The 27256-nt window shown below is 45.4% G+C and overlaps 2 protein-coding genes across 3 annotated transcripts; one reads left to right on the forward strand and one right to left on the reverse strand.

The window, feature by feature from the left end:
* Positions 1 to 16111: 16111 nt before the first annotated feature.
* Positions 16112 to 21471, reverse strand: LOC136493967 (uncharacterized). Its single transcript, XM_066490091.1, has 6 exons — positions 21217 to 21471; positions 20859 to 21038; positions 19411 to 20731; positions 18783 to 19052; positions 17709 to 17864; positions 16112 to 17355 (listed from the first exon to the last, which is right to left on the reverse strand). The coding sequence occupies exons 2-6, from the start codon at positions 20867 to 20869 to the stop codon at positions 17236 to 17238; spliced, it is 1878 nt and encodes a 625-aa protein (XP_066346188.1). The 5' UTR covers positions 20870 to 21038; positions 21217 to 21471; the 3' UTR covers positions 16112 to 17235.
* A 1108-nt stretch (positions 21472 to 22579) lies between these two features.
* Positions 22580 to 26913, forward strand: LOC136492640 (probable inactive UDP-arabinopyranose mutase 2). Of its 2 annotated transcripts, none has more exons than XM_066488630.1 (3): positions 22580 to 22950; positions 25375 to 25508; positions 25662 to 26913. In XM_066488630.1, the coding sequence occupies exons 1-3, from the start codon at positions 22840 to 22842 to the stop codon at positions 26695 to 26697; spliced, it is 1281 nt and encodes a 426-aa protein (XP_066344727.1). In that variant the 5' UTR covers positions 22580 to 22839; the 3' UTR covers positions 26698 to 26913. The 2 variants fall into 2 exon arrangements, with proteins under 2 accessions (XP_066344727.1, XP_066344726.1); XM_066488629.1 differs by having other exon boundaries at positions 22584 to 22954; positions 25375 to 25504; positions 25593 to 26913.
* Positions 26914 to 27256: the final 343 nt, after the last annotated feature.

Raw genomic sequence — 27256 nt, forward strand, 5'->3', positions numbered from 1 at the left:
GGCGTGGGCAACAAGGCTTGGCAGCATACGTACCCTCACCCTCTCACTTGTAAAGCCGTCCCCTTTATCTATAAAAGGAGGTGCGCTTCCTCCAACAAAGGAGACCGATCCAAGCTTAGTTCCTTTAGATTTATTAGTCCAATAGCTCACAACCACAGAACCGCCAAGTTTAGACCACAAGCATACGCTTGAACACTTAGCTCATAGCGGAGTCCCCGTCACTTTTGGCCCTTTCGACCGGAGCCAACCGGGCCTCTTGTACACCTCATATTTCTCCTTCTCGTTTGAACACTGCAAACTTCGAGCACCTAGGCTCAGGAATAAAGTCACCGACCGACCCTGACTGGACGTAGGGCACGTTGCCCGAACCAGTATAAATCCTGTGTCATTGAGTGCTAGGCCACCTCCGATCACAACGTACGACAAAACTACAAATATTCACTAGTTGGTCACTTTCTGCACCGACATATATGTTATCCGAAAAACTATGAAAACAACGAAAGAAGTAAATTCCAGTTGTTTTCAATTAATTAAGTATATATATAGACACAAGGCAGCGCTATTCTATACCCCAGGTGTTTAGCCAGAACTGACCAGAAAAAATACTAAGTACTGCTGAACCGCATTCAGTATCGGTCAGTACTACGAACGAGACCACGAAATATTGAATAATACTGAAACGCGAGTGCTAGAATATATATATATATATATATATATATATATATAATAAAAAAACTGAGATTAATGCGTATGCACTTCCCCGAAAAAAAATCGTTATGCATTTATTAGGTACGGAGTACCTTACAAAACCTGAGCGCCTATTTAGTTGGAGTAAGTTGGAATTTGAGGTTATTGTAGTACTTTCGTTTTTATTTGATAATTAGTGTTCAATCATGGATTAATTAAGCTCAAAACGTTCGTCTCGTAATTTCCCACCAAACTATGCAATTAGTTTTTTTTTTGTCTACATTTAATACTTCATACATAGACCGCAAACATTCGATGCGATAGGTACTGTAGCACTTTTTAAAAATTTAGAGTGGAACTAAACAAGACCTGAGTATTACAACACTAGCTTAGAACTGTGTGTAAAGAACAAATCTGTCAGGGTAGCTTTTCAACATCAACAGTGGGCCTAGCCGCTAGCCAGTATCTAGCTAGCTAGGATAACAGAGGCACTCCATAGCTTCTAAAAAATATTTCTTGTTTAGATTGCTTCAAAATTCTAAATTTTTTGACTTTCTCTTTATCACATTAATTTTTAGATGCATGTATGGAACATTAAATGTAGGTAAAAAAAATAACTAATTACACAGTTTGGTTGTAAATCATGAGACGAATCTTTTGAGCCTAGTTAGTCTATGATCAGACAAAGTTTGTCAAATAAAAACGAAACTTGCTACAATATTCAGATTGCAAAAATTTATAATCTAAACCAGGCCTCAGAAAATTCTTGCTAGAAAGTAGAATAGTGGTTAGAACAATTAGTGTTAAAAAAACAAAGTACCCCTAGCAGCCTTCTTGCTGGTTACGACATTCTTTTGTGGATCCGTAAAAAAGTCGGTGTACTTTTTTTTCTCACATGGAAGTGTGCACACATGTATATTCAAATAAGGAAATTTATCGCTAGCTCTGTTTGGGTCTAGCATTATGTCTCTGTCACATATAGCTGTAACTTCTTTTTGTGTTTCTTTGACATTAGATAAATACTAGTAATGCGATATGGATGCGGTACCAAATTGATCGATTTGATTTAATAACTGTAGTAACTGATAGAAGAGGTGCATACGTATAGAAGGAAAATAAAGGTTAATGCTACGTACGCGGCATGCATGATGCAAGCTAACTTCACTCCTACCGCAATTTATGAAGAAAAAAAAGAACTTTTAGTAGCAGATATATACAAAAGCTAATGAAAATCAGCAATTTGTAAGCAAGATAGGCGTGCTTGTCGATAGCGAGCTGAGGCGACCATGGTGACTTCGTTAATCTTAAAATTTATCAATTCAGCCAATGAGTCCTTTAGAAATGCTCATAGAGTAGTGTGTGTGCGTGTGTATGTTCATAGAGCTAAGTGTACATGCAAACATCTAGACCGCGTTTCAGAAGTTCAAATAATATGATTGGAATGTGCTAATATATGTATGCCGGCCGGCCTTATATATCTTAGCACAATTGACAGGTGAACAGATTGCCTGCTTTTGTTTATGGTCCTGAAGCCGGCCGTTAGCAGTAGACTATTAGTTAGAAGGTTCCAAGAAGCAGGAATAAAGGGTTGGGTGGCGAGTACAATAGGTCACACTACAGTAGGTCACACTTGTTTGTTCACATCTCATGCACTATTCTCACTGATTTGGTCCCCTAAAGGGGCCTTAGCGCACATGCATGCACACGGTGCAAATAATAAAGCAGTGTAGACGATTGATCAATCGACGAGAACATGGAAAAATAAAGCCATATACGGAGAGGGCGCACAAGAGGGCAATATATCTTTTATTTAGTCCTTTTCGGCTAGTTAGTCTCAATACCATGAGACACATGGATGGATGTTTGATGTTTCGATTATTTGTCAATTTGAAAGTAAAAGGGTAATCAAACGCCCATAACATGCATGGACTTTTTGCCAAGGTAGTAGCTAATTAATTATTGATTGATCGGGGGCAATCATGATGAAACGCTCATGTTCGATACTTATATTATATACATATACCTTTATCCATAACCAAGCAAAGCAAACCCTAGATATATATATAGCATGGATGTTACACCTGGTCATCAGTAGCTTTGCGGCTTTGCCACCGTGTATATATTTATATTAATATAAAACCGCGTGATGCTGCCAACAAGACACTTCACCCCTTATATATATGTCTTTGAATTAAACTCTGCACTAATTATGCTGAACACGCGCAATTCTGACATGTATGGGCACGGGTTCTAAGTTTGGGTCGCAGGTGGGACAGTAAACCAATCGAAACTTACCTCTAATTCATCACATACTAAAACCAGACTCTATGCTTGGTGGAGTGGATGGACAAACGGAAATCTAGAGGAAGGAGTGTGGAGGGACAAGTTGACGTCAGTGGAACGTCTCTATTTTCACTAGTTTTTCGCACTATATAGCGGTTGTAAAAATACCTGTAAAAGCAAAAAAGAAAAAATGTGTCGCTTGTTGAAACTCTTTCTGTACTGGTGTGTTTTTAGCGCGATGGCCTGGGTGTGCCGGCTCATTAGCTGCTAGCTAGCTGGGTAGCATATTCAACCGCCAATCAGGAGAGAACCGAGCGTAGCTCGGGTGGCAAGGCCCGGTTGTTGTTGGGAGTTTGCTGGCCGGAGTTCGAATCCCTTGGCTGCGAATTTTCGGTCTCTCACCGGGGTTTGCCCCCAATAAATTCCATTGCCTCTCACGCGTGGAGTCACAGAGGAAATGCGACATGCCCGTCGTCTATGAAGCCATGGTTGTTCCTGATGATCTCACAAAGGACACGATCTTGTGATCTAGGTGTAGTTGTAGGTTTGTTTGTGTATGTGTGGTGTGAGTGTGGTGTGCGTGTGTGGGGTTGGTGTGAGTCTGTACATGAACAGATGGTACAACTGTATCCAGATGAGAGGCGTAAAAAAAAACGCCAATCAGGAGATCAGGGGGGACCAATGCAACAGGTAACTGTTTCTTGCGCTCCGTCCTCATTTGGCAGCAGGGCAGACACTTGAAGGGAGATGAGTGTCATGGTCATGGAGCTGTAGCCAGCGAAGAGCCGATCGAAGCCGTCGTCTTGCAGGACGTACGTTTTATTTAAGGATTGGATTGGACGATGTCTGCTGCTGTAGGAAGAGAGGTAGCGGCTATCTCATGTTGTGTCGACTGTTGCATCCACTAGCTTGCGTGGCCAGTGTACAGCAGAGCTAGCTGAATATCTAGCTAGCTAGCTAGGGTCCTCTAATTAGGTCAATAGTGCTTGTCATTATGCTTGCTAATAAGTTGGCATAAAGATAATGCTGGCACGAATTGATCGGTGCAGCATCCGTGAGCTTTTGCTACAAATGCCGGTGCACGTCTCTCCTGCGACTGCTGTGCATGCAACGCATCACGCATTGTTGTGTGTGACGTAGCTCTGCAACCGCCGCGAACGCAAACCATGGGCCATGGCTATAGCTTAGCAGTAATGGAGCTGATCATGCGAGTTTAATTAGGAGTAGCATTTTAATTAGCATGAAAACGGTATGTAAGCGATCTGAATGACCGAGCACTAAAAAAAATGATCCATAACTAACAATCCCAACTAATGATCGCCTGGGCCAGCCCAACACAAGGGGTGAGGCAGTAGAGAACAAATGTATGTTACTGGGGCCGGGGACGACGCCGTACGCTTTCTCAGTTTCTTTTCCGCGCCGAGGCGCGAGGGATGGAGCAGTTGAGAGCTCGAGCAGAGCATGCAAGCAATCTGGGCGGAGAGCGAGGGGCGCGCCTGCGCCTGCGAGCGCACGGCGCTGGCAAGGTGCATGCGCGCGATCGTTTTCCAGACGGCGACGCGGCACACCGGGCGCCAGGGCGGCCCCAGTGCGCGCCGGGCGTCCGTCCCCCGCGGTCGGCGGCATGCATGTGGCTGACACACCTCCCGCGCGACACGGCGCCAACCCCACCACTGCGGGGCACAGGGCACTAGCGCCCGAGCGAGGGGAGCCTGCGGCGCGCCGCGCACTACTAGTAGGCCGCTGTCATTCATCATCATGGCCATCGACCCATATCATGCATCCCGGTGCCCTACGATCAACTACGACGTCGACGACCCCATCCCATCCCTCCTGTACTCATGCGCATGCGCCAGCGCCAGTAGGATACTTGTTTTTCGTATCGGGCGGGCGGGTGCGGGCACAATAATTGGTACGTACTCCTAGCTACAGGGAGGTGGTCATAGACTCATATATAGTGTGGCCTCACAGTGGTGGTACATGCACCGCGCACCATCCGGTGCCGGGCCGCGATTCCGTCCCCATGCGTGGTGGTTGAGACGTTGTGGCTGCACAGAGAGCACCGCCACGACGCCACCTCACCTCGCTCTCCATCCGACAGGTAGCTAGGAGACGCATATATATAGGAGAGACCGAGAGCCGGTGAGGCCATGCGTTTTCCAACAGACTTGGGTGGTGACGTCGGTCGTGCACTCGTGCGAGCGATGGATCGCGCAGCAGCAGCAGCCTCTTTTCAACCCAACCCAAGGCTACCTTTTCCCTTTTCAAGTACACGGGCGAGGTGACGCGTCCATGATTGGTCGGGTCAGGCCGGGGCCGGGCGCCCCCATGTCAATGCAAATTGCAAACGGCTCTCGCTAGACGCCCAATTAAACATAGCTTTACCCTTCAAACATCGGCCGCGACGGGCGGGCGGCTGGCGACTGACCTGCCGACCGAGCACTAGCAGCACGAGAACGTGGTGGGGGCCGGCAGCCCGCCTCGAGCGACCTACCGACGGATAGCGGGTGCGTGCGCGGAACGGAGGAGCACCGCGACGGCCCCAGCTACTCTCTCGCCCGTGCACACACACGAGTACGGCGACATGCCACCTGCGCCCGGATCTGTGTCCCCAGCCTAGCTCCTCGGCTTTTGACTACTCCATCCCCCAGCTCCACCAGGCACCGCCCACCCTATCCCTGGACGGATTTGCCGCTGCTCTCATCAGACTCCTCGTCTGCAGCTAGCTGCAAATCCCATGCCATGATGATGCAACTGGAACGCCTGGTCAGGCTCGCCCAGCGACGACGGTAACCGGAAAGCTACAGGGAGCTTGTGGCATGTTCCAGCTCCTAGGGATCACACACGGATGGTGTGGCCTCCTGGCTGCTGCTGTATTGCCTCGCCATGATTCCGAAGGGGACGGATGGGGTTGACATGCGTGCACTGCATTTGCATGGCCAGCTTGCCAATGACGTGCTACAACTTGGTCAAGGCGGCCAGCCAGGGAGCGAGAGAGGGAGGGGTCGCAGGGCCCAATTTTTTTTTTCAATTTGGCCCTTTTTCACAAAATTTACGTTTGACCCTCCAGGTCACGTAAATTGATATTTGGACCCTGGGAGTCGGCACCAGAACACGTGGCTCCGAGGTAACACATCTCGGCTTCACTACCTATGGCGCCGAGGTGCCTGGCCGCGCACGTCATGGCAACCGAAGTGGCGCTTACGTGGCCGGTAGGTCAGAGCCATAGATCTTGGCGCCGACCTCGGAGCCAAGATATGTGGCGCCGACATATTAAACCTACACAGGCAGAAGCCCCTCTATCTCTCCCTCTCTCTCTCTCGCACACTTTCTCTCCCTCTCTCCTCATCGCCAGCTTGCCCGCTGCTGCCATCAAGCCGCCCACGCCTCCTCCGCCGGCCGCGCCACCGCAGCAGGCCCCCGTCCGCTGTTCCCCGCGCGCCTGTCTGCTCCCTCGCGCCCCCGCCCGCTCCCTCGGCCGCCCTCGTTGCCCCATCGTCATCCTCAGCGCGCACCAGTGGTGAGGGCGGCCCCCGCTTCTCCCCGGCATCCCCGCCGGCCGACGGGCCACCGACAGTCCGCTAGCGGCGCCGCTGCCCTTCCCCCCACCGGCCTTCCTGTGAGGCCACCCCCTCCACCCTCGGCCAGCCGTTATCCAAGTGCCATCTCAGGTATTTTTTTTTAATTTCATTTTTTAATTTCGTTTGTTTAGATAATGTAGTTATTTATTTTATATATAGTTATGTAGTGAGATAATTTAGTTAGCTTTTTTAGTTATTTACTGATGCAAATTAGTTAGCTAATTTAGGTAGATAGTGAGACAATTGAATTATGTAGGTAGTTAGTTTATTTATTTAGCTAATTTAGATTAGTAGTTAGATAGTTAGGTAATTTAGTTATATAGGTAGTACTTGTAGTCAATGTAGTTAGTAAATTTACTTATATAGTTTGATAGATAGTTAGGTAGTTTAGATACTTATTTATTTAGGTAGAGACTTGGATACTTATTTATGTATGTAATTTAGTTATACCTGTAATAACTTTGGTGTTGTGCATATCAACTGGATGAACAACGTAGTCACCCTTTTATCATGGAGGAAGCGTGGAGAAAGATAAGTTTAGGAATGTCAGTTTTGTTGGAATGCAAAGAGTGCCTGGAGGAAGTGTTGAGGCAGGAGTGACCCGTGAAGCCGTTCACGACGTCAATAGACTTGCATAAGTAAGCAACATTGAAATATGCACAGGAACCATTTTTCCAATGTCTGGTAGAGCTGCATGTCCCGTAGAAATTTCCTTGCATTCCACCTCACCTTTTCTCTTTTAACCTGCATGTCTAGGAAGAACAAATTACAGATTACTGGAACAACACTGCAAACTCTATAGCTTAAAATCTCAATAGTTATGAACATCCAGCTATATCCAATCGGCCTTGCGTTAATGCCGCATAGTCTAATTCAGATGTAGTAGTTAGTATTAAAACATATCTAGGGGGTCAGTTTGTAACTTCACATGTGAAAACAGTACAATCAGACCTTTAAGCCAGTAGTGCAATCAAAACTCATAATGTGTGGACAGAAACAGGAAGTACCACTCTCGTGCAACATGTCAGTCAACCTTGCCCGAGTGTCAGAATGCATGCATGATGAGAACTGCTTAGTCTAGATGTTCACCGAGGGGATCGACGGAGGTCGTCGCTTCTTCAAGTGTCCGTGAGCATGGGTAATTGCTAGTACTATTTGTTTGTTAAATATGTTTCTTGAATACCCTTACAACTCACAGGACATACTTATTGCAGTCTTCCGAGTCCGAAGAAAACTATGGGTTCACTAGGTGGGTCAATCCTCGACTAATTTATCCGTATCAGCAGTACATCTACTACCTGCAGGACCATATCTTCGATCTAGAAAGAGAAGTTAGCAGCGGTTACCAGGAAGACGAAGATGACGACAACAACAATGGTGCAGGTTCACAGAGGCACTCTGCAATGATCCATATTACACCTGCCCTAATCATAAAAACAAGTGGCCTCCACCGCCACCCCCACCGCCAACAACAATGGAAGGCTACCGTGGAGAAGGTGCCCCACAATTTGCTATGTGGCCACGTTACTAGGACGAACATATCTTATTCACATGCCACATCCATGTGTTTGTTGTTTGATTTAATTACCTAAGGCATGTTAGGTTTAGTCGAAGGAACTATGTACCCTTGTCTGGTACATGTTCTCACATGCCATTTTGTGTGCTTGTTGAATTATGCAATGCACTACTTTGCTAGGTTTCATTTGCAGTACGTGAACTCGTTTCACTAGCTCTGCAATATTAAACTAAATATTATGATCACAAATAATGAAAACAATAACACAATGGAATGATCAATAATAGGGCATATTAAATAGCACATTACCAATAGAAGTATATGCCGACAAACTAAATTACGCAGTACATGGTCTAAGTACGTCCATACTTAAAGTGCATTACATGACAACACAATGCAAAGTCCAAGACTAAAAAACATTGTTCATGAATAAACCATAGAACTAGCAAGTCATGCAGACTACTGAGTGCAATGAGGCTACTTTCCCTTCCTCAGGGTATTAGGATTCTCCTCCATCGCTGCTTGCACTCTGCGCGCACGCTCAAGCTTATTGTCCCTCTCCTCCCTATACGTAGCAACACACCTCCTTTCCTCCTCTTCCTTGTGCTCCTTTTCTGCAGCCTTCTCTCTGCGTCTCTTCTCCATCATCTCCTTGTCCTCTGCCTCCCACCGTAACAGTTCTGCGTCCACTCCTTGTCTTCCGGCTTGATCTTAGTGTCGATTCACTGCTCAAAATCACAGAGCGGTACAGGGGTCTACATTACATGCAATTGTTACACAATAAATAAATCATGCATGATTTCATATGACATAAAATAATTTATACACAACATCAATTTCTCACCATGTTGTTAATGCGGCGCTGACGAAGTGTAGGCTGAAACGTAAAATTGGTACACATCCAATATCTCTGTCTATACGAGTCCTCTTCATCGGACTTGGCTACCTTGCAAGGATCACCGCAAAAGCACATGGGCATTGGAACACCACTAGGCAGAGACAATGGGTCGAAGGCATTTTTGATCATCCGGCCATAAGTACAATTGAACCAATTTTGTTCTAAGAACCGAAAGCAATGAACATTAAACCCTCAACCTAGGGTTTTTCATTTATTGCACACATATGAAACCATAATATAACATGATATAAGAGATTACCTTGGCTTACTAACTTTACCACACCTTGGTATCCTACCGTTACATAATACGAAAAATAAAAATCACTTCAAACACTAAGTAATAACGTATCTAGGGTTGCAAAATAGACGTAATATATACCAAATCAATGCGTAAAAATGATGAGGGAAGAGAGAATACCTTGCTCGCGAAGATCAATGGATCAAATCCAAGTTTTCAAGGTCAAATTCATCGATTCAAGAGATTGGACGGGTTGGGGAGAGCAAAAACCCAAGAGAGAGGAGGAACAAATGAAAGCAGCCTCAGCCAGGGAAACTTTGGCCGTGGTTTTTGAATCCATGCTCGGCGCCAAGCTCCATGGCTCTAAGCTCGGCGCCATAGATCTTGGCTCCGAGCTCCATGCCAAGATCTATGGCTTCGAGGTACCTGCCATGTCAGCACCACCTCGGTTGCTATGTTGTGCGTGGCCAGACACCTCAGCGCCATAGGTAGTGGCGCTGAGACGTGTTACCTCGGAGCCATGTGTTCTGGCGCCGACCTCAGGGTCCAAGGATCAGTTTATGTCACCCAGGGGGCAAACATAAATTTTCTTCAAAAAAGGGGGCTAAATTGAAAAAAGAGTAAAGTGCATGGCCGGTCCCTAAACTTGTTGGACTGTGTCAAGCCGGTCCATAAACTCTCAAAACGACCACTTAAGTCCCTAATTTATGTTTTGATTTCATTTAAGTCCATAAATGGTACTAACCAAATGTTCTCGTCGTTATATTTGCAGATGCCCCCCTCAGATTGGTACAGAGTAAAATATCCCCATTCGCTCTCGCACTTGCCCACCGCCACATCTTGGCCGCCACCGCCGTATCTCCGTCGGGTCGCTGCTGCTGCCAATCACGAGGATGAGGCCTCTGTGGTGAGCCTGAGGATGAGGTTGTCGTGGCGAGCACGAGGCTAAGGCAGCCGCGGCTGTAGCCGTCGCCATCGCCGTGGCTCAGGCCACGTCTAGGAGGCACGTCGTCGGGTCCGTGTCCAGGAGGCATGCCGTCAGGGGCCGTGGCTAGGAGGCACGTCGTTGGGGCCATGGCTGCTGCTTCCTATACGGGCTGGTGAAGGAGCTGCCGCTGGATGTACGGGCAGACAGGAGCAATTGCCGAGCACAAAAACTGAGCTAATGCTGCTGTAGCCCCTTCACCAGCTGTTGTATCTCATCCAGGAGCAATTGCCGCTGCTTTTTTTAGGAATTGGTTCATAGATGATACTTCTGTTGAAGCGTTTTGTTCTTCTGTATGTGAATTCTGTATGTGAATCATGTTTCACTAGGATGTAGTAATGGTACATGTAAGTGACCTCAGAATTTGATGAATAAATTTTGGTTGAAATCTGAGTGTCAGTTGCCTGTGAAAAAAAATGACTGGCATCTCATAACACTGACAAAGCCACTTCACTAGCATTTCCTAACATTGACAAAAAAAATCCAGCACTATTATGGACGGAAAGAGATGGCATTTCACAACACTGACAAAAGGTGTAACATCCAGCAATTGTTTTGACAAAAGGTGCAGCATCCAGCAAGGTAAAAAGGTCTAAACAAGCTAACAGTAAGCATGAACTGATTTCATGCTTACAAGCAATGGCAATACATATTGTGCTCAAACTGATTTCATAACCTGGAATGACATGTTTTGAAGCTCACAAGCTTGACATAAACTGCATGTTAACAGTTTTGATGTTAACTGGGTTTGATGCTTACAAACCATGACATAATTGCATCTTACTGGGTTTGATGCTTACAAAATTCAGACTCCCAAAAGATGAATGAAACATTGCAATAATTAGAGCAGTGGTCTGGTGTTTCCTATTTACACACAAAAGATGACTTAGACAGTGCACTAATTAGACCATGTCTCGTTGATTGACTACACCAGTGCCATCTTCTCCCTTGTCTCCACCATCAGCAGCCAATTGTTTCTTGTTTGCTCCAGCTCTGCCCCTCCTTGGTGTAGATGTCGATGCCTTTCTCTTCTTTACTGTGGCTGCCTTGCCAGCCTTGGTGCAAGTGGTCAATGTAATAGGCCTTTGCACATGTTGGTTTGTCATGATGAACTCATTATCTAGGAGTGGACCAACATTAGTAGAAATAGTCGATGTTTGAGTTTTCTGTACCACACAAATTATGTCACATTAGATAATTAGTTGCAGCATGACATATTGTTTAGTGGTTGCAGCAAACATACCTGTGATAGCATTTGACTGAGCAAGGTTGTACTGGCCTATGTTTGAGGTCCACCTGGTATTTCTTGGTATATGGCTTGGTTGATAGGATCATTAGATTCCTCTGGTACTAGAATCGTAGAAGCATTTTGAGAAGCCTGTTGTGCTGCTTGTTCAGCCTCTGCTTGCAACTACGCCTGTGTATTTGCAACCAGTGCTTTGGCTTCCGCAGGAGTAAATCTCATTTTCTTGAGCTTGCATCCAACACTATTATGATTAGCCTTTGTACAGTAAGTGCAGTGGACTGTAACTCCATGCTTAAAAAATTTGGGCCCATTCTTGCCTTGAATTTCATGTGGTTGCTTCTTCCTGGATTTTGGAGGCCTGCCAACTTTTTTCTCATACAAAGGTGGCTGCACCTTGAAAGGTCCTAATATGGCTAGAGGGGGGGGGGGTGAATAGCCTGTTTAAAAATCTACAAATCAACTAGAGCAATTTGATTAGTATGATAAATAGCGTAATGCAAACTTGCTCTAGCTCTACAAGGGTTGCAAGCCACCTATCCAATAATTCTAGTTGCAATAATTACTTAGGCACACAAACTTGCTATGTAATTACTCACTAAGAGCTCTCAACCTTGCTACTCTAAAGAGCTCAACTAGATAAATATAAATAATAAAGTAAGCTCTCAATTCTAATTACACTAAAGAGCTTGTGTCAACTAGTTTGCAAGAATGTAAATAAGTGAGTAGAGTGATTATACCGACGTGTAGGGGATGAACCAATCACAAGATGAATATATAGCCAATCACTGGGAGAATGCCAAAGACAAGAGACAATCGATTTTCTCCCGAGGTTCACGTGCTTGCCAACACGCTACGTCCCCGTTGTGTCGACCAACACTTGGTGGTTCGGCGGCTAAGAGGTGTTTCACAAACCTCGTCCACACGATTGGACACCGCAAGAACCGACCCACAAGTGAGGTAACTCAATGACACGAGCAATTTACTAGAGTTACCTTTCGGCGCTCCGCCGGGGAAGGTACAACTCCTCTCACAATCACCGAAGGCGGCCACGAACAATCACCAACTCGTGCCGATTCTTCACCGCTGCTCCAACCGTCTAGGTGGTGGCAACCACCAAGAGAAACAAGCGAAATCCGCAGCGCAACACGAATACCAAGTGCCTCTAGATGCAATCACTCAAGCAATGCACTTGGATTCTCTCCCAATCTCACAATGATGATGGATCAATGATGGAGATGAGTGGGAGGACTTTGGCTAAGCTCACAAGGTTGCTATGTCAATGAAAATGTGCAAGAGTTATCCCTTGAGCCGGCCATGGGGCTATAAATAAAGCCCCCATCAAATAGAGCCGTTGTACCCCTTCACTGGGCAAAACACGCTCTGACCGGACGCTCCGGTCATACCGACCGGACGCTGGCCCTCAGCATCCGGTCGCTCGATGGACGCCACGCGTCACCAGCTTCAAACGCTGTTCGTCAGATTTCAACAGCTACAAAGCTGACCGGACGCTTCGGTCAAAACTGACCGGATGCTGAAGCCCCAGCGTCCGGTCGTTTCCAGTAAGCTCCCCGAGGCATGTTTTTTCGACCGGACGCGTCCGGTCCACCTTGACCGGACGCAGACCAGCGTCCGGTGCTCAACCCTAGCGACTGTGCCGTCTGATAGCTCGACCGGACGCAGCCTTTCAGCGTCCAATCGCTGAGTGACCCAGCGTCCGGTCAGTAGACCGACGCCAGCATCATTTCAACCAACTCCATTTCAACTCTAACTTCTTCACCCTTACTCAAATGTGCCAACCACCAAGAATTTTATATCCGGCGCAATAGAAAATAGACATTTCATTTTCCCGAAAGCGCCGAAAGAGGGACCCAAACCCATCTCAACCCTACAAACACCTTGTGCACATGTGTTAGCATATTTTCACAAATATTATCAAGGGTGTTAGCACTCCACTAGATCCTAAATGCATATGCAATGAGTTAGAGCATCTAGTGGCACTTTGATAACCGCATTCCGATACGAGTTTTACTCCTCTTAATAGTACGGCTATCTATCCTAAATGTGATCACACTCACTAAGTGTCTTGATCACTAAAACAAAATGGCTCCTACATTTTATACCTTTGCCTTGAGCCTTTTGTTTTTCTCTTTCTTCTTTTCCAAGTTCAAGCATTTGATCATCACCATGCTATCACCATTGTCATGATCTTCGTCATTGCTTCATCACTTGGAGTAGTGCTACCTATCTCATAATCACTTTGATAAACTAGGTTAGCACTTAGGGTTTCATCAATTAACCAAAACCAAACTAGAGCTTTCACCTGTGGACCATTAACCTTTTCCCACTGCCTCTGATCTCTGCAAGGCCATATGTTGAATCCATATGCAGTATTGAATGTCTGCATTGAGTAGCATCCTGGCAACACAGATTCAGGTTTTATCCTCTCATGCCTCAAACAAGCAATAGCATGGCTACAAGGAACTCCAGTTAATTGCCACCTCCTGCAATCACATGTTTTTGAATTGATATCTACTATGTGGTTGTAATTCCTCAGCTTTACTTGGAACACTCCTTGACCAGAAGGTATAGCAAAACACATATTTGCCCACTCTGCATTCTTTGACAGCTTCTTTCTTATCTTTGGACAGAAGGTTCATTCTATTTGATTTGCTAATTTTTTCTGTTTGTTGTAATGTCTAACTCTTCTTCTTCAGTGTCTTCATCATCAGGGACAGCTGCCACAACTATCTCCACCCCCTTCAGCTGGCTTCCTCTTGCCTTTTTATTACTTTTCTTCTTATCCACAATACTGTACACTAAATCCTCAAATAATTATTCATCACCTTCCAAAACCTCATTATCACTATCTATGAAGTCCTCATCTTCAGATGTTGATTCAGATGTTCCCTTACCTCCACTCTGCCTAACTACTTCTTTATCCAGATCAGTATAAAACACAGGCAACTTCTCACCAGGTTTTGGGTCCTGATAATTAATCTTCCTTGGGTTCAAGACTTTAGGTAGTTCTGCCACTCGTCATCCCATGTATTGTCTTCAAATCCATCTTGATCAAGATAAACTATCAAAGTCTTGAACCTATCCACCATATTGGCCATCACAATAGTATCACGATCAGATTCTATCAGCCTTAGTCCATCAAGCATCAGCTAACTAAAAGGGTGGTTTTTTTAGGGAAAAATTGCATCAGGCGAGGAAAGAAGAGCGAGATGCAGCTCAACAGTGCTTGAAAGTAATCAGGGTCCGTGCTCTGCTGAAGCAAGAACCTCATGATCGTAAGAGTCATTCTTTTACTATCACTGCTGCATCAGGGCCGCTCTACCTCCTCGCAAGTATTAAAGAAGATAAAATCAAGCAAATAGAAATATCAGAAAAATACTCCTATTTCAAATTGAGCAAGCTCAATGAAACAGATCATCGAAGAAGACACGCACCCCTTCAAATCACAAAAGAATTCATACAAATAAAGGGAGAGAGATTCAAGATCCGAGACAGATTCCTCTGGTCTCAGACAAATACTCGTCATTGATTGGTGTCTCTCAGATCGAATCGAGAGGATCAAGTTCGCAACGGAAAGAGGAGGGCGCAAGCGGAGCGCGTGTCGCGGCAGCGGTCCAGGGTGACCCACCCACGGAGACGCAAACATCCTATGAACCCATACACCAACAACCGATGAACCCTACAATCTACACAACGGAGGTCGGCGATCAACTAACCATACTCCGGCGCGGCCTCCTCTTTCTGCTGCAACTTAGCCACCATGGTTCACCAACTCGACGATGGAGTGGTCCACTGCCGTATCCTATCCGCTGCGGCCTCCGCACGGTGGATCGCCGTCGTGGTCTCCGCTTCACCTCCGCTCGATCGCCCAAGGCCGTCGCCGTCGACCTCGTCGACTGCAGTGATGGAGAAAGGGAGGCGGACGCACCTGAGTCGCGACTCAGGACGAGAGTGGCCCCAGGCCCTTCTAATGGCCCTCACGTTTTATTGGGGTTTTTTTTAAGATTACAGCACGACTCGACTCCTGGTTGGACTAAAACGAGACGATAGCAGTGTTTAGGCACCTAAATGACCGTTTTGTAACTTTAGGGACCGGGATGACACAGCGGCGCAAGTTTAGGGACCGCTGGTGCATTTTACTCTTGAAAAAAAATTGGATCGCAGGATGTTCCGTTCCGACGTTGCGTGCTCTCGTGTTCGTCTGTCAGGCAGGGAAGCTTGTTCGTTTGGCTGTGGCTTGTCGTAAACGATCGTAAATTTCTAGCCGGAACAGTATTTTTCTCTCACATAAACCAACCAGCAGTACTTCTTCATGAACCAGCCAATCGAACAGGCTTTGCTTGCTAGCCAACCGAACAGGCTGATAATTGCTTGCTTGACGCTGAAGCGCTGCGGCTACAGCAGGTGGTGTGTCACGGTTCCATCCAGCCCCGACCTGAGGAATCAGGAATGTGTGTGTGCGTGTGGCTTTCTCCTCCTGCATTATCTATCTGCTCGTTAGTTGACCAGGGCACCGGGCCTAAAATCCGGAGGCTACTGGGACCAGATAGCTAGAGCTGTTGTCTCTGTCACCTCGTGCAGCCGCTAGCAGTGCAGTGCAGGGGTTAGAATCAGCGACAGATACCCAGACTTGAATACGCACACACGAAGCAGAAGCGTCACTGTGAAGGGCAGACCATTAAGGAGTGCACGCTTCGTGTTACAAGTTTATGACCTATTAACATATAAGAGCAACCATAATGTTGTTCCAAGTTTATGACCTATATAAACGTAAAGAGCAACCACAATGTTGTTCAAAAAAGCAGTCCATAGAAATTAAAATAATCTCCAACTAGCTTAAACATTGTGAGATCCGTCCATAGTAAAAGATATCCATAAGCTTATTCACTACCAGCAAGCCAAGTGCTTGGTCTTTGGTAACAAGAGAACAAGTCAACTCAAATGCAAAACTGCCCGTAAACGAAGTCCAATATAGTTCCCTACCAGCAAATCAGGCACTTGGCCTTTGGTAACAGGATAACATGTCAACTCAAATGCAAAACTGACTGTAAACGAAGTCCAATATAGTTCCCTACCAGCAAACTCATTCAAATTTCAGGCATTCTGCGTTGCTAATACATGTAAAACAAGAAAAATTGGGAGCCTCTTTATGGACGTTAATCCTGGGAATTGTCAATTAAGTAGGTTTCTTCGAGCGATTAACAGTATCTCTGTGTGTACATAAGCAACTCTCTTGTTCACTTATACAATCTCTCCAGTTACAAAAAGATCATCAGAACAAAACGCCTTTTGCTACATCATCTAAGAGCTATTGTCAAAGGTGTTGGGAGGAGGAAAAAGGACCTAATCCTTTGGCCCATTAAGAACATATAAGAAGATAGTCCAGGGCAATGCACTCTACAGCATAGTACTCTGGTAAAAAAGGGCGTACCCAGTACAGAGAAGCTCCCGCTCTGTGCGGGGTCTAGGGAAGGGTGTCAGTGGCAAGCCTTACCCTCGCCTGTGCAATGCGAGGAGACCGCGACTCGAACCCGGGACCTTCCGGTCACTGGCGGTAAGACTCTACCGCTTGCACCAGGCCTACCCTTCAGCATAGTACTCTGATAGCTTCTGAAAATTTGCTGCTATTATTACTTTATCATCAAGGCTGCTTTAGCAGCACAAGGCTAGGACGGGTACAGAGAACTGTGTAATCTAAGAGCAAATAAAGTAGAAAAGAAAAGAAACGTGATGGTGAGAGCAGAGGATCCTCCAGCTGAACACAAACCAGATCAAAACAGACCCTAAGGCGCCATGAGCCCTTGGATCGTGTATTGAAGAGACTTTGCCCAGTCTTCCTTGAAAAGTAAGGTTTGTAGTGTCTTCATAACATTATAATCTGGATCCAACTTGCGTTGCCAGCCCTGTGATAAAAGTGAACAGAATTGAAGAATCGCAAATGGAAAAGGAATGCCTACCAAAGGTATTCTTGCAATTAAAGAGAGAAAGGTGTAATACACAAATAGACAATTACATAAAGCAGTTTACAGAGCCACATTGTGGAATCCTATCTGCTTACGAATGAACACGTCATCTTAGCTGGAAATTAGACAAATAAAAGAACTACAGGAGTAGCAAGATGTGTAGAGTCAAAATTGCAAAAACAATGCAGAGTTTATAACAAAAACATGGCTAAGTTGGCTTAAAGCTCTCCAAATAAAAAAAGAGTAATCTGAGAGTAAAATTCAGTGAAGTAAAAACAAGTCATGTAAGTTACCTCAAGAACTAATGTAGTCACCATGACAGTACAAACATTGCCATCGATATTCACTTTGTGACGACGAACTTGCTCAAGCAGCTGGTGCATACACTCAGCTGGGTGGACAGCATCACCTTCAGCAGTGCCCCAAAAAGATAATGATCGTTCAACTTCCTGTAGCATAAATTAAGTTAAGAATTTTCAACAACTGCACTCATAAAAATAAATTAACACAACTATCATTTGCAATTGCCATTTTCATCAAAAGAGAAGAGTTACTGGTCACTGATGACATTGCAGAAAAATACATAGGAAATAGTATCCAACATTGAGTTCTGGCACATTATAGTGCATCTAGGGTGTCACTTTTTACCATCAAATTTGTCCATCCAAATATGATATTTTACTGACAAACTTTAAGGGTAGAATATAATTTCTGTGGCAGCATAAGGCCACATACCAGACCAAATGTGCATGCATCAGAGACTACCGCATGTCCACACAGCATCAGAAATCAATGAATCAGCTTCGATTTTTTTTTTAATTATTTTCCTAGAACCTCAGGCTTTGTGACACCACCTCTGATAATACTCCCTCTTTTGTAATGAGACCATTCCCATTGCAGGAACAGATTACAGATCAAGGAGACAACAAATAGGCAAATATACAACACAGCTAATGAGATTGGACCAAATGATCGCCCATTAATGACTCCGACCGCTGAACCTCTTTCATAGCATCAATCAAGGAGTTTGAGTGTGGACAAAATTGGAGTTAAATTGAGAACAACAGTACTATCCAATCCAAGAAATAAACATACGTAACAAAACAGAGGAAGCACCAAATTGGCACTCTCCTGACCCTAAACCAAGTTGTAGCAACCTATAAATTAAAAGAAAATTTGTCATCTCCAGTTTCTGCTGGTAATCTATATTGTGCAGATACATTTTGTGAAATTGAAGATAAATGCTACAGGCCACCCATTACAGTAGCAGCCTGCTTTATCATGGAAAAGGAGAGAGAATCCTCGCCAATAAAATCTGAGTTTCTATCACCAACGAAAAGACTAGTTGTAAGGTAGCAATAAATTACCTCAATAAAAGCTCTTGGATTTGGGCAATTCTGTTGTTTTGACAACTTTAGAGTACTTTCTGCAGCTGTACGACCATCTCGGCGAGCAACAGCCTTGAAGAACTCGAGTAAATTCACACGGTCATTACTTGAAAGTTCAGCAGTCATTCCTACATCCAGGAAGACTACATGTGGCCTTGACTTTATAAGGGTGCTATTTGAGTTCTTTGGTTGTACAACACGGACTAAAATATTTCCTGGGTGCATATCTGCATGGACGAAATTATCAACCTGTAAAAGGACACAAAATGACCAAAAATGTTAGCTGTAAATACAAGCTCTAAAAAAGTAAAAAAAATATACCTATGAATAACTATGCTGAAAAGCCTGCAATAGATATGTTTGCTTCAGAAATTTTATCGGTGGGCTCACAATCTTGGATCCAGAATTAGTAATCTCTTATAGCAATTATTTTCCAGAACAAAGCAGCAAAAAGTGTCATTTCGATGCGTAAATAAAATATTGAAGTCTCTTTGATCTTTACAACATATAATCCAGATTTCGCATAGTACTAATTTCTTCAGTTGTTCAAATTAGGTAGTCATATATACTGAATGAGGATGCTACGATATGTCTAAAAATACATTACCAGTAGCATTTTCAAGAGCGCGTGAGTGCCAATATGGGCCAGAGCACTTTTAATTCGATCATGTCCCTCAAGGTCATCAACATAGTGTGATACACTCTCCCCATGCTCGTAAGTCTCGACCAAAACAGCAGGATGAACAAGTGGATAAAGAGGTTTTGGGAAAGATACATCCTTCCACCTTCGGAAGTTGTAGATAAACCGGCTCAGGTGAGCAGCTTCCCTTGCAAGGTCAACTTGAGACATCATGAAGACAGCAAACTGTTGTACACTCTCATCCAAGCGCAACCAATTCAGCGTGGGGATATATCTAGAAATTTTTGCTACTGCATTGATGATATTGAAATCCCTTCTTATCGAGTCTCCTACACCAGGATGTCTTACTTTTACTGCAACTGTTACACGCTTTGTCTGCTGATTGGGATACCGGAATCGTAAAACAGCCCGATGCACTTGAGCAACACTTCCAGATGCAACAGGGTTCTCTTCAAAATTCTCAAAAATGTCTGATAGCTTTCGACCAAAAGCTTTCTCAACAGTTTTCTTGGTATACTTAAAGCTGTGAGCTGGTGCTTTTGTGTGCAGCTTTGACAATTCAGTACAAAGGTCACTTGGAAACAGATCAGGGCGTGTTGCAGCCCATTGGCCCCATTTGATAAACGCAGGACCGGCAAGCTCCAAAGTACGATGGACAAGCCGAAGCCATGTTTTCCTATACTTACTGCCAAGAGTCTCTGCAAATGGGGCCATCAGTATACTCGGAGTGAACAACAATGCCAAATATATTGATCTGAAGATTATAATAACCAGCTCTACTGCCGAATATATTAGAGAGGTAACGTAAATACGGCCATCCTGAGCTCGCTCATGTATTGGGTAGTATTCGCCATCTGCAGATGTCTTCTGAGCTAGCATTACCTCTCCCGCAATGAAAGCAACGAGGTAAGGAGCTATATTAGACCTACTCACAGCCAAGCCAATGGCACAAGCAACCCTACTCAAAAATGGAGATGCTTTTGGTGCACGAGAACCCATTGCTACAAGTCGCTTCCAAGCAAGTTGACTCTGAAATGCATTCTGGCTACAAGACGAAAGAATTGAGAACTTCCTCACACCAGTGCTCCAGTGTAAGCCATCATTTGCTCTTCCCAGCATGTAGGAGGTGCTTGGACCATTATGAACCCTCCCATGCAAAAAGGCCCTGCTGGAATAACCCAAACCAAATGCAAAGCTTGAGGTAATGTTTTGGCCAGTAGCAGTGTTGGGTTTTGAGGAGACCAAAAGGGCTTGAGCAAGTTTTCTGCTCTTCCCTAAGTGGGCAAACCTGGAAGTCACAGGGGAGCAATTTACACTTCAGCATTGGTAAAAACAGCAACAGGGCATCACACTAACTAGCATAGAAATATAGAATGTAATAAACTCTATAGGATAATAACAGCCGAAGATCTGACCTTGACATCATGGCGTTTCTACTGAGGATGATGCGTCACGGCGGGATCACAGGGGTGGGCTTAGCGAGGAGGGGCATGGGGGTTCAACTTCTGCGAGAAGAAGCTGCACCAGCACCTTAGAATCCCAAGTTCTCTATGGCTTCGACTTGACTGGGCTCGATCGTGCGTAGGAGGAAGGGCCTAATCAAAGCATCGATGGATGGATTAGATAAGCGCTGCACTACGCACCAGCAAAATCCCCTATTAACTGATGCTGACAAGGGAATATTTTGATTCGAATGGCCAGAGCATTTGAAACACATCGCGGAATCGAATTCGCACTCAGATGAATCCACCCAAGCAAGCTAGGGTTCCTTACCAACCAGAGATCAATCCAAGCCGTCGCGGATCTCCGCTCCACCCTCAATTCAATGCCGGAAGGGACGGGGGAGGGAGGCCACGGCGGCTACGACCAAGAAGGAGGGGTTCCTCCGGTGCCGCCGTGTCGGGGTGTGGCTGGTTGGCGTGCTCCGGTGTGCCCGGAGGCTGGGGGAGGCGGCGGGTTCGGCGGCGCGCGGCTCGGGCGCTTCAGAAGCAGAGGACGACGCTGTGAGGTCGAAACAGAGCTATGCGCCTGCCCCTGCCTTGAGGTCTACCGCGGGCCAGGCCAGACCTGGGCTGATGCACTTGGCGTGGCCCGTTCGCGGCCTGACATCAATCGCCCATACCGCCGCGCGTCGACCGTTCGAGTGAGTGGGCACCAATCGGCCGCGTTGCATGTAGCGCCCGAAGTGGACTACAAAATGGGCCCATATAGGCCCATCCCAGTTTATCTCACACGGAAAAAGCTAATCCACGCGACAAAGGCCTTGTTTAAGATCACCTCTAAATTCTAAGTTTTTTCACTCTCTCTCCATCACATTAATTTTTAGACGCATGCATACAGCATTAAATGTAGATAAAAAAATAACTAATTGCACAGTTTGGTTGTAAATCACGAGACGAATCTTTTGAGCCTAGTTAGTCTATGATCGGACAAAGTTTGTCAAATACAAACGAAACGTGCTACAGTGTCCAGATTGCAAAAATTTGCAATCTAAACAAGGCCAAAGTCTATGTTTCCTAAAAAAAAAAGCAAAAGCGTCTATGTAACTCGTATCACCATTAGACAATATACGGGTAACCTACTTAACAGGAAGGGTGCAAGGGTAATTTAGTAGGAAGTAAAAAAAACAAGACCCCAATATGTCTTGGAATCGAACTCTATCAGTCTATTCGCTGGTTGGTTTTTGGGCTGATAAGCCCGGCTGGTGTTGATTTATTGTGAGAAAAAAATACTATACCATGGCTGATAAGCCCTGACTGAAACCAACCAACGAACATGCTGTATATATGCGAGTTACTCTAACTCATAAATCTATAAACAAGTGGTCTAAAGTGTTGTTTAAAATTTAACCAATCTTAACTCTTAAGAAAATATTAATTCACAAATGTGCTAAAGTGATCTAGAGTTTAGCAACTAACTAGTCTAGATACAAATAGAACCTTACCATCATCATATAAAACATGTAATTTAAGCAATCATATCACTCGAGAAATACACTCAAATCACATGAAATTGATGTTATTTGAGCCGCCAATCACGCAAAGTGACCACTCTTCGGATCACGAAGGCAAAGCGTACCGACAAGGGGAAGGCAGAAAACCGTGGAAAAACGAGGGGGAGACGGGGAAAACGCCGTGAAAAGTCGCCGATAGGTGCGCGGGTCGCGGTCGTCGCCCCCTCGGCCTCCCTGGCCTTCGGCTCGGCCGGCTCTACTCCTGCGCTGCCCTGCCCTGCCCTGCCCTGCCGGCAAACGGAACACGAAGCGGGCGTGGGGAGCGGTGCGGGGGGCGAGGATCGAGGGCAGCAACGTGGCGTGGCACGGCCGCGAGGGGGAGGCGCCTTTGCTTCGAGGGGAGAGTTGCTATAAAAAGGCGCTCGAGATCCAGATCTGGGCCGATGCGACCGCCCTCGCTGCTCTCCCTCACCCTCGACTCCGCGCTCCTCCGCATCGCCCACATCGCCGACCTCTCCCACCTCCCCGACCACCTCGTCATCGACCTCTTCCGTGTAGGTACCCCGCCGCACCCTCCGCCCCTCTCGAATCTGTCCCCACTACTGGTTTATCCTGTTCCTGTACTGGTGCCAAGGCTACGCGTCCGCGTGCGTGGTTTCGGTTTGGGCACATTTTGCGATGTGGAATTAGTAGTTTCGGATTGATCATGGTGGGCAGGGCTGAGCTTGTCCGCTCTCTCAGCAGTTATGCTGTCTGATCCGTTCGTTACATGCTGTGCCGCGTGCACGTTTGATAGAACTTGTGGAATTGTAGGAGGGGGCGAGGGTTCCGATCAGTTGTTATGGGATCTCACGCTTTGCTAAAATTTGTCAAATGTGGTGATGTGTCAAACGTCTTCGTATACGTCTGCAGCTGGGCCCAGGCTGTGTCCATACGTATTCAGTGGCATTTTTGTGGGAAACGAAGAATTGTAATGACATGTTTCCAAATAGGCGAATAGTAATGGCGTTCTTCAGAAACGAAGAAATTATAATGGCATAGATCTAATTAACCCTTGATTTAATTGATCTTGTTATATGCTACCTAAAAAGAATTGGGTTTATGGTAAATCAGTCATGATCGAGTTGACAAGGTGTGGTGGGGAACCAGTAGGGGATGAGTTAATGATGGTCATGATGAGGCACTCCAGAAGCCCACGGCTTTGCAAGCAGTAGTGTCACAATTCGGTTTCTGAACCCACACATTTGGAATTTGTTTATCATTTTCTAGTTATGATGATGTAGGTGAAAAGGATGAAAGGAGGTAAGGTGATGGGACCGGATGGTATCCCAATCGAAGTGTGGAGATGCCTCGGGGACATAGCTGTAGTATGGTTAACCAAGCTGTTCAACCATATTTTTCGATCGAACAAGATGCCTGATGAGTGGAGGAGAAGTATATTGGTACCGATCTACAAGAATAAAGGGGATATTCAAAGTTGTACAAATTACCGGGGAATTAAGTTGATGAGCCATACTATGAAGCTATGGGAGAGAGTTATCGAGCATCGCTTGAGAGCAATAACGCGGGTCTCTATGAACCAATTTGGTTTCATGCCCGGAAGGTCAACCATGGAAGCCATTTTCTTAATAAGACAAGTTATGGAGCGGTATAGGGAGAAGAAGAAGGACCTACACATGGTTTTTATTGATTTGGAGAAGGCTTATGATAAAATACCAAGGAATGTTATGTGGTGGGCTTTGGACAAACATAAAGTCCCAACGAAGTACGTTGGGCTCATTAAGGACATGTACAGCAATGTTGTGACTAGAGTTCGAACAAGTATGGAGACACGGATGACTTCCCGATTAGGATATGACTACATCAAGGGTCAGCTTTGAGCCCTTATTTGTTTGCTTTAGTGATGGATGAGGTCACAAGGGACATACAAGGGGACATTCCTTGGTGTATGCTTTTCGCGGACGATGTAGTGCTAGTTGATGAAAGCCGGACAGGAGTGAATCAGAAACTGGAGTTATGGCGGGAGACTTTGGAGTACAAAGGTTTTAGACTTAGTAGAACTAAAACTGAGTATATGAGATGTGACTTCGGCACTACTACTCGGGAGGAGGAAGATGTTAGTTTGGAAGGTCAAGTAGTGCCTAGGAAGGATACCTTTCAATATTTAGGATCAATGCTACAGAGGGACGGGGATATTGATGAAGATGTTAGCCATAGAATCAAAGCAGGGTGGATGAAGTGGCGGCAAGCGTCTGGTGTCCTATGTGACAAAAGGGTACCACAGAAGCTAAAAGGCAAGTTTTATAGGACGGCGATTAGACCTGCTATGTTGTATGGTGCAGAATGTTGGCCTACGAAAAGACGACATATTCAACAGCTAAGTGTCGTGGAAATGCGTATGTTGCGTTGGATTTGCGGTCATATAAGAAGGGATCGAGTTCGGAACGATGATATACGTGAGAGATTAGGGGTAGCGCCAATTGAAGAAAAGCTTGTCCAACACCGGTTGAGATGGTTTGGACATGTGCAACGGAGACCTCTAGATGCACCGGTGCGTAGTGGAATCCTAAGTCAGGATAGTAACGTGAAGAGAGGCAGAGGAAGACCGAAGTTGACTTGGGTAGAGGCAATAAAAGGAGACTTGAAAGGATGGAATATACCCAAAGACTTAGCCTTAGATAGGAGTGCTTGGAAGACAGCTATTCACGTGCCTGAACCTTGATTGCTTCTGTTGGGTTTCAACTCTAGCCTACCCCAACTTGTTTGGGACTTAAAGGCTTTGTTGTTGTTGTTGTTGTTGATGATGATGTAGGTGAAATCATATCACACCCTCGCAGGAGTGTGGACTGATGTCCTCTTATGTTGCGAGTGATTCAATATTTACACATAGAATGTCCTCTTATGTTGCAAGCGATTCAATATTTACACATAGATATATAGAATGTGTTTTGTAATGTGCTCTTGCATTTTGATTGCAGAGAACCCTCAGTGCTGGTAAACTGACAGAGAAAGTTCTCAAGTTGTTTCTAGCAACAGGCTGTGAGGAAATCATCTTGGCTGTTCAGTTGCTCAACATTAAGCAGCCAATCGTACCAGTCCTTCCCACAAGTATGTATACACCATATTACCCTTTTGCTCATTCAGTTATTATGCTCACATCAGCTTTTGTGTTGACATGGCATCTGCTTGTCTGCAGGGTGCTCTGAGAGGTTCTAGACCTGCTGCTGCTTACATCATTTTGATTACCTGAGAAGATGCCTTTGGAAATTCAAGATAGTGAGGTTGACATTGTGATTGCGGCTCTCCAGCCCAACCTGACCACTTTCTTTGAGGCATGGCGGCCATTTTTCTCTCGTTTCCACATCATTGTTGTCAAAGATCCAGACATGGCAGAGAATCTTCAAATCCCTACAGGTTTTGATCTCAAGGTTTACACCAAGTCAGATATTAATGGGGTGCTTGGTGCCTCATCCATAAACTTCTCTGGTCACTCATGTCGTTACTTTGGGTATCTTGTCTCACGCAAGAAGTATGTGATTTCAATTGATGACAATTGCCTCCCAGTGAAGGACACTGCTGGGTCGACTGTTGATGTTGTTGCACAGCACATGGCCAATCTGAAAACACCTGCTACACCTTTCTTTTTCAACACACTCTATGATCCATACAGGAAAGGTGTTGACTTTGTCCGTGGTTACCCATTCAGCCTGCGTGAGGGGGTTGAGTGCATGCTCTCATGTGGTTTGTGGATGCATAATGCTGACTATGACCCAATGACTCATGTTGTGAAGAGAAATCAACGAAACACAACCTATGTGGATGCTGTGATGACAGTTCCGCTTGGTGCGATGCTGCCTGTGAGTGGGATAAATGTTGCATTCAACCGTGATGTGCTGGGGCCTGCTATGTTCCCAGGTCTGCGTCTCCGAAATGAAGGGAAGCACAGATGGGATTCCCTTGAAGACATATGGAATGGCTTGTGTGCTAAAGTAGTTTGCGACAGCTTGGGATATGGTGTGAAGACTGGACTACCTTATGTGATGAGAAGTGATGCAGAAGCAGGTAAAGCTCTGGAGAGCTTGAAAGATTGGGAAGGCGTAAAAGTCATGGATGATGTTCTTCCATTCTTCCAGTCGCTCAAGCTATCAAGGACTGCAGTTACTGTTGACGATTGTGTTAAGGAGCTAGCTGGAATTGTACGTGAGAAACTAGGATCCAAGAATGCAATCTTCACCAAAGCAGCCGATGCCATGGTGGAATGGAACAACCTCTGGAAAGCACATGGAGCAAAGAATGCATAGATTGGAGTTTGCGTGTTACCTACAGAGCATCTATAATTGTTTGCAATACTTGTTTTTCAGTTTTAAAATTTCCTTGTGGAACTCATGAAGCTGAAATAAACAAACAACAGTCCTGTTTGCCGTGAATTTGGCACGAGTAGTTAGCATCTCAGTGTATACGCTTAAGAATTATGTAATGTAATGCATCAAAAGAACCTGTGATGTTTTCTTGCATCTTGTTAAACGGGACTCTGCTAAGAGGTTGGACACCAGCTCAGCTCAACGCAACCTCTGGGCAGCCGCTATCAAAATATGTGCTTTGTGGATCCTTCTTGCATCTTGTTAAACGGGACTCTGCTAAGCGGTTGGACACCAGCTCAGCTCTGTTGTGAAATGACGCCGGTACACTGACAGGTGTCCTATAGATGATCTCATCCGTCCGTACGGATTAGTACGGCGTTTGTACAAACAGTTAGGATTAGAGATTAAATTAGTAGTTAACTGTGTCACCAAAGGAGCATGTCTCTCGGTGATGAGATGTAACTTCTCCCATCGATTGTGTCCTTTGAACACACCCCTT

Source organism: Miscanthus floridulus, chromosome 11 (genome assembly GCF_019320115.1).
Source record: "Miscanthus floridulus cultivar M001 chromosome 11, ASM1932011v1, whole genome shotgun sequence".
In the NCBI taxonomy this organism is placed as follows: Eukaryota; Viridiplantae; Streptophyta; class Magnoliopsida; order Poales; family Poaceae; genus Miscanthus; species Miscanthus floridulus.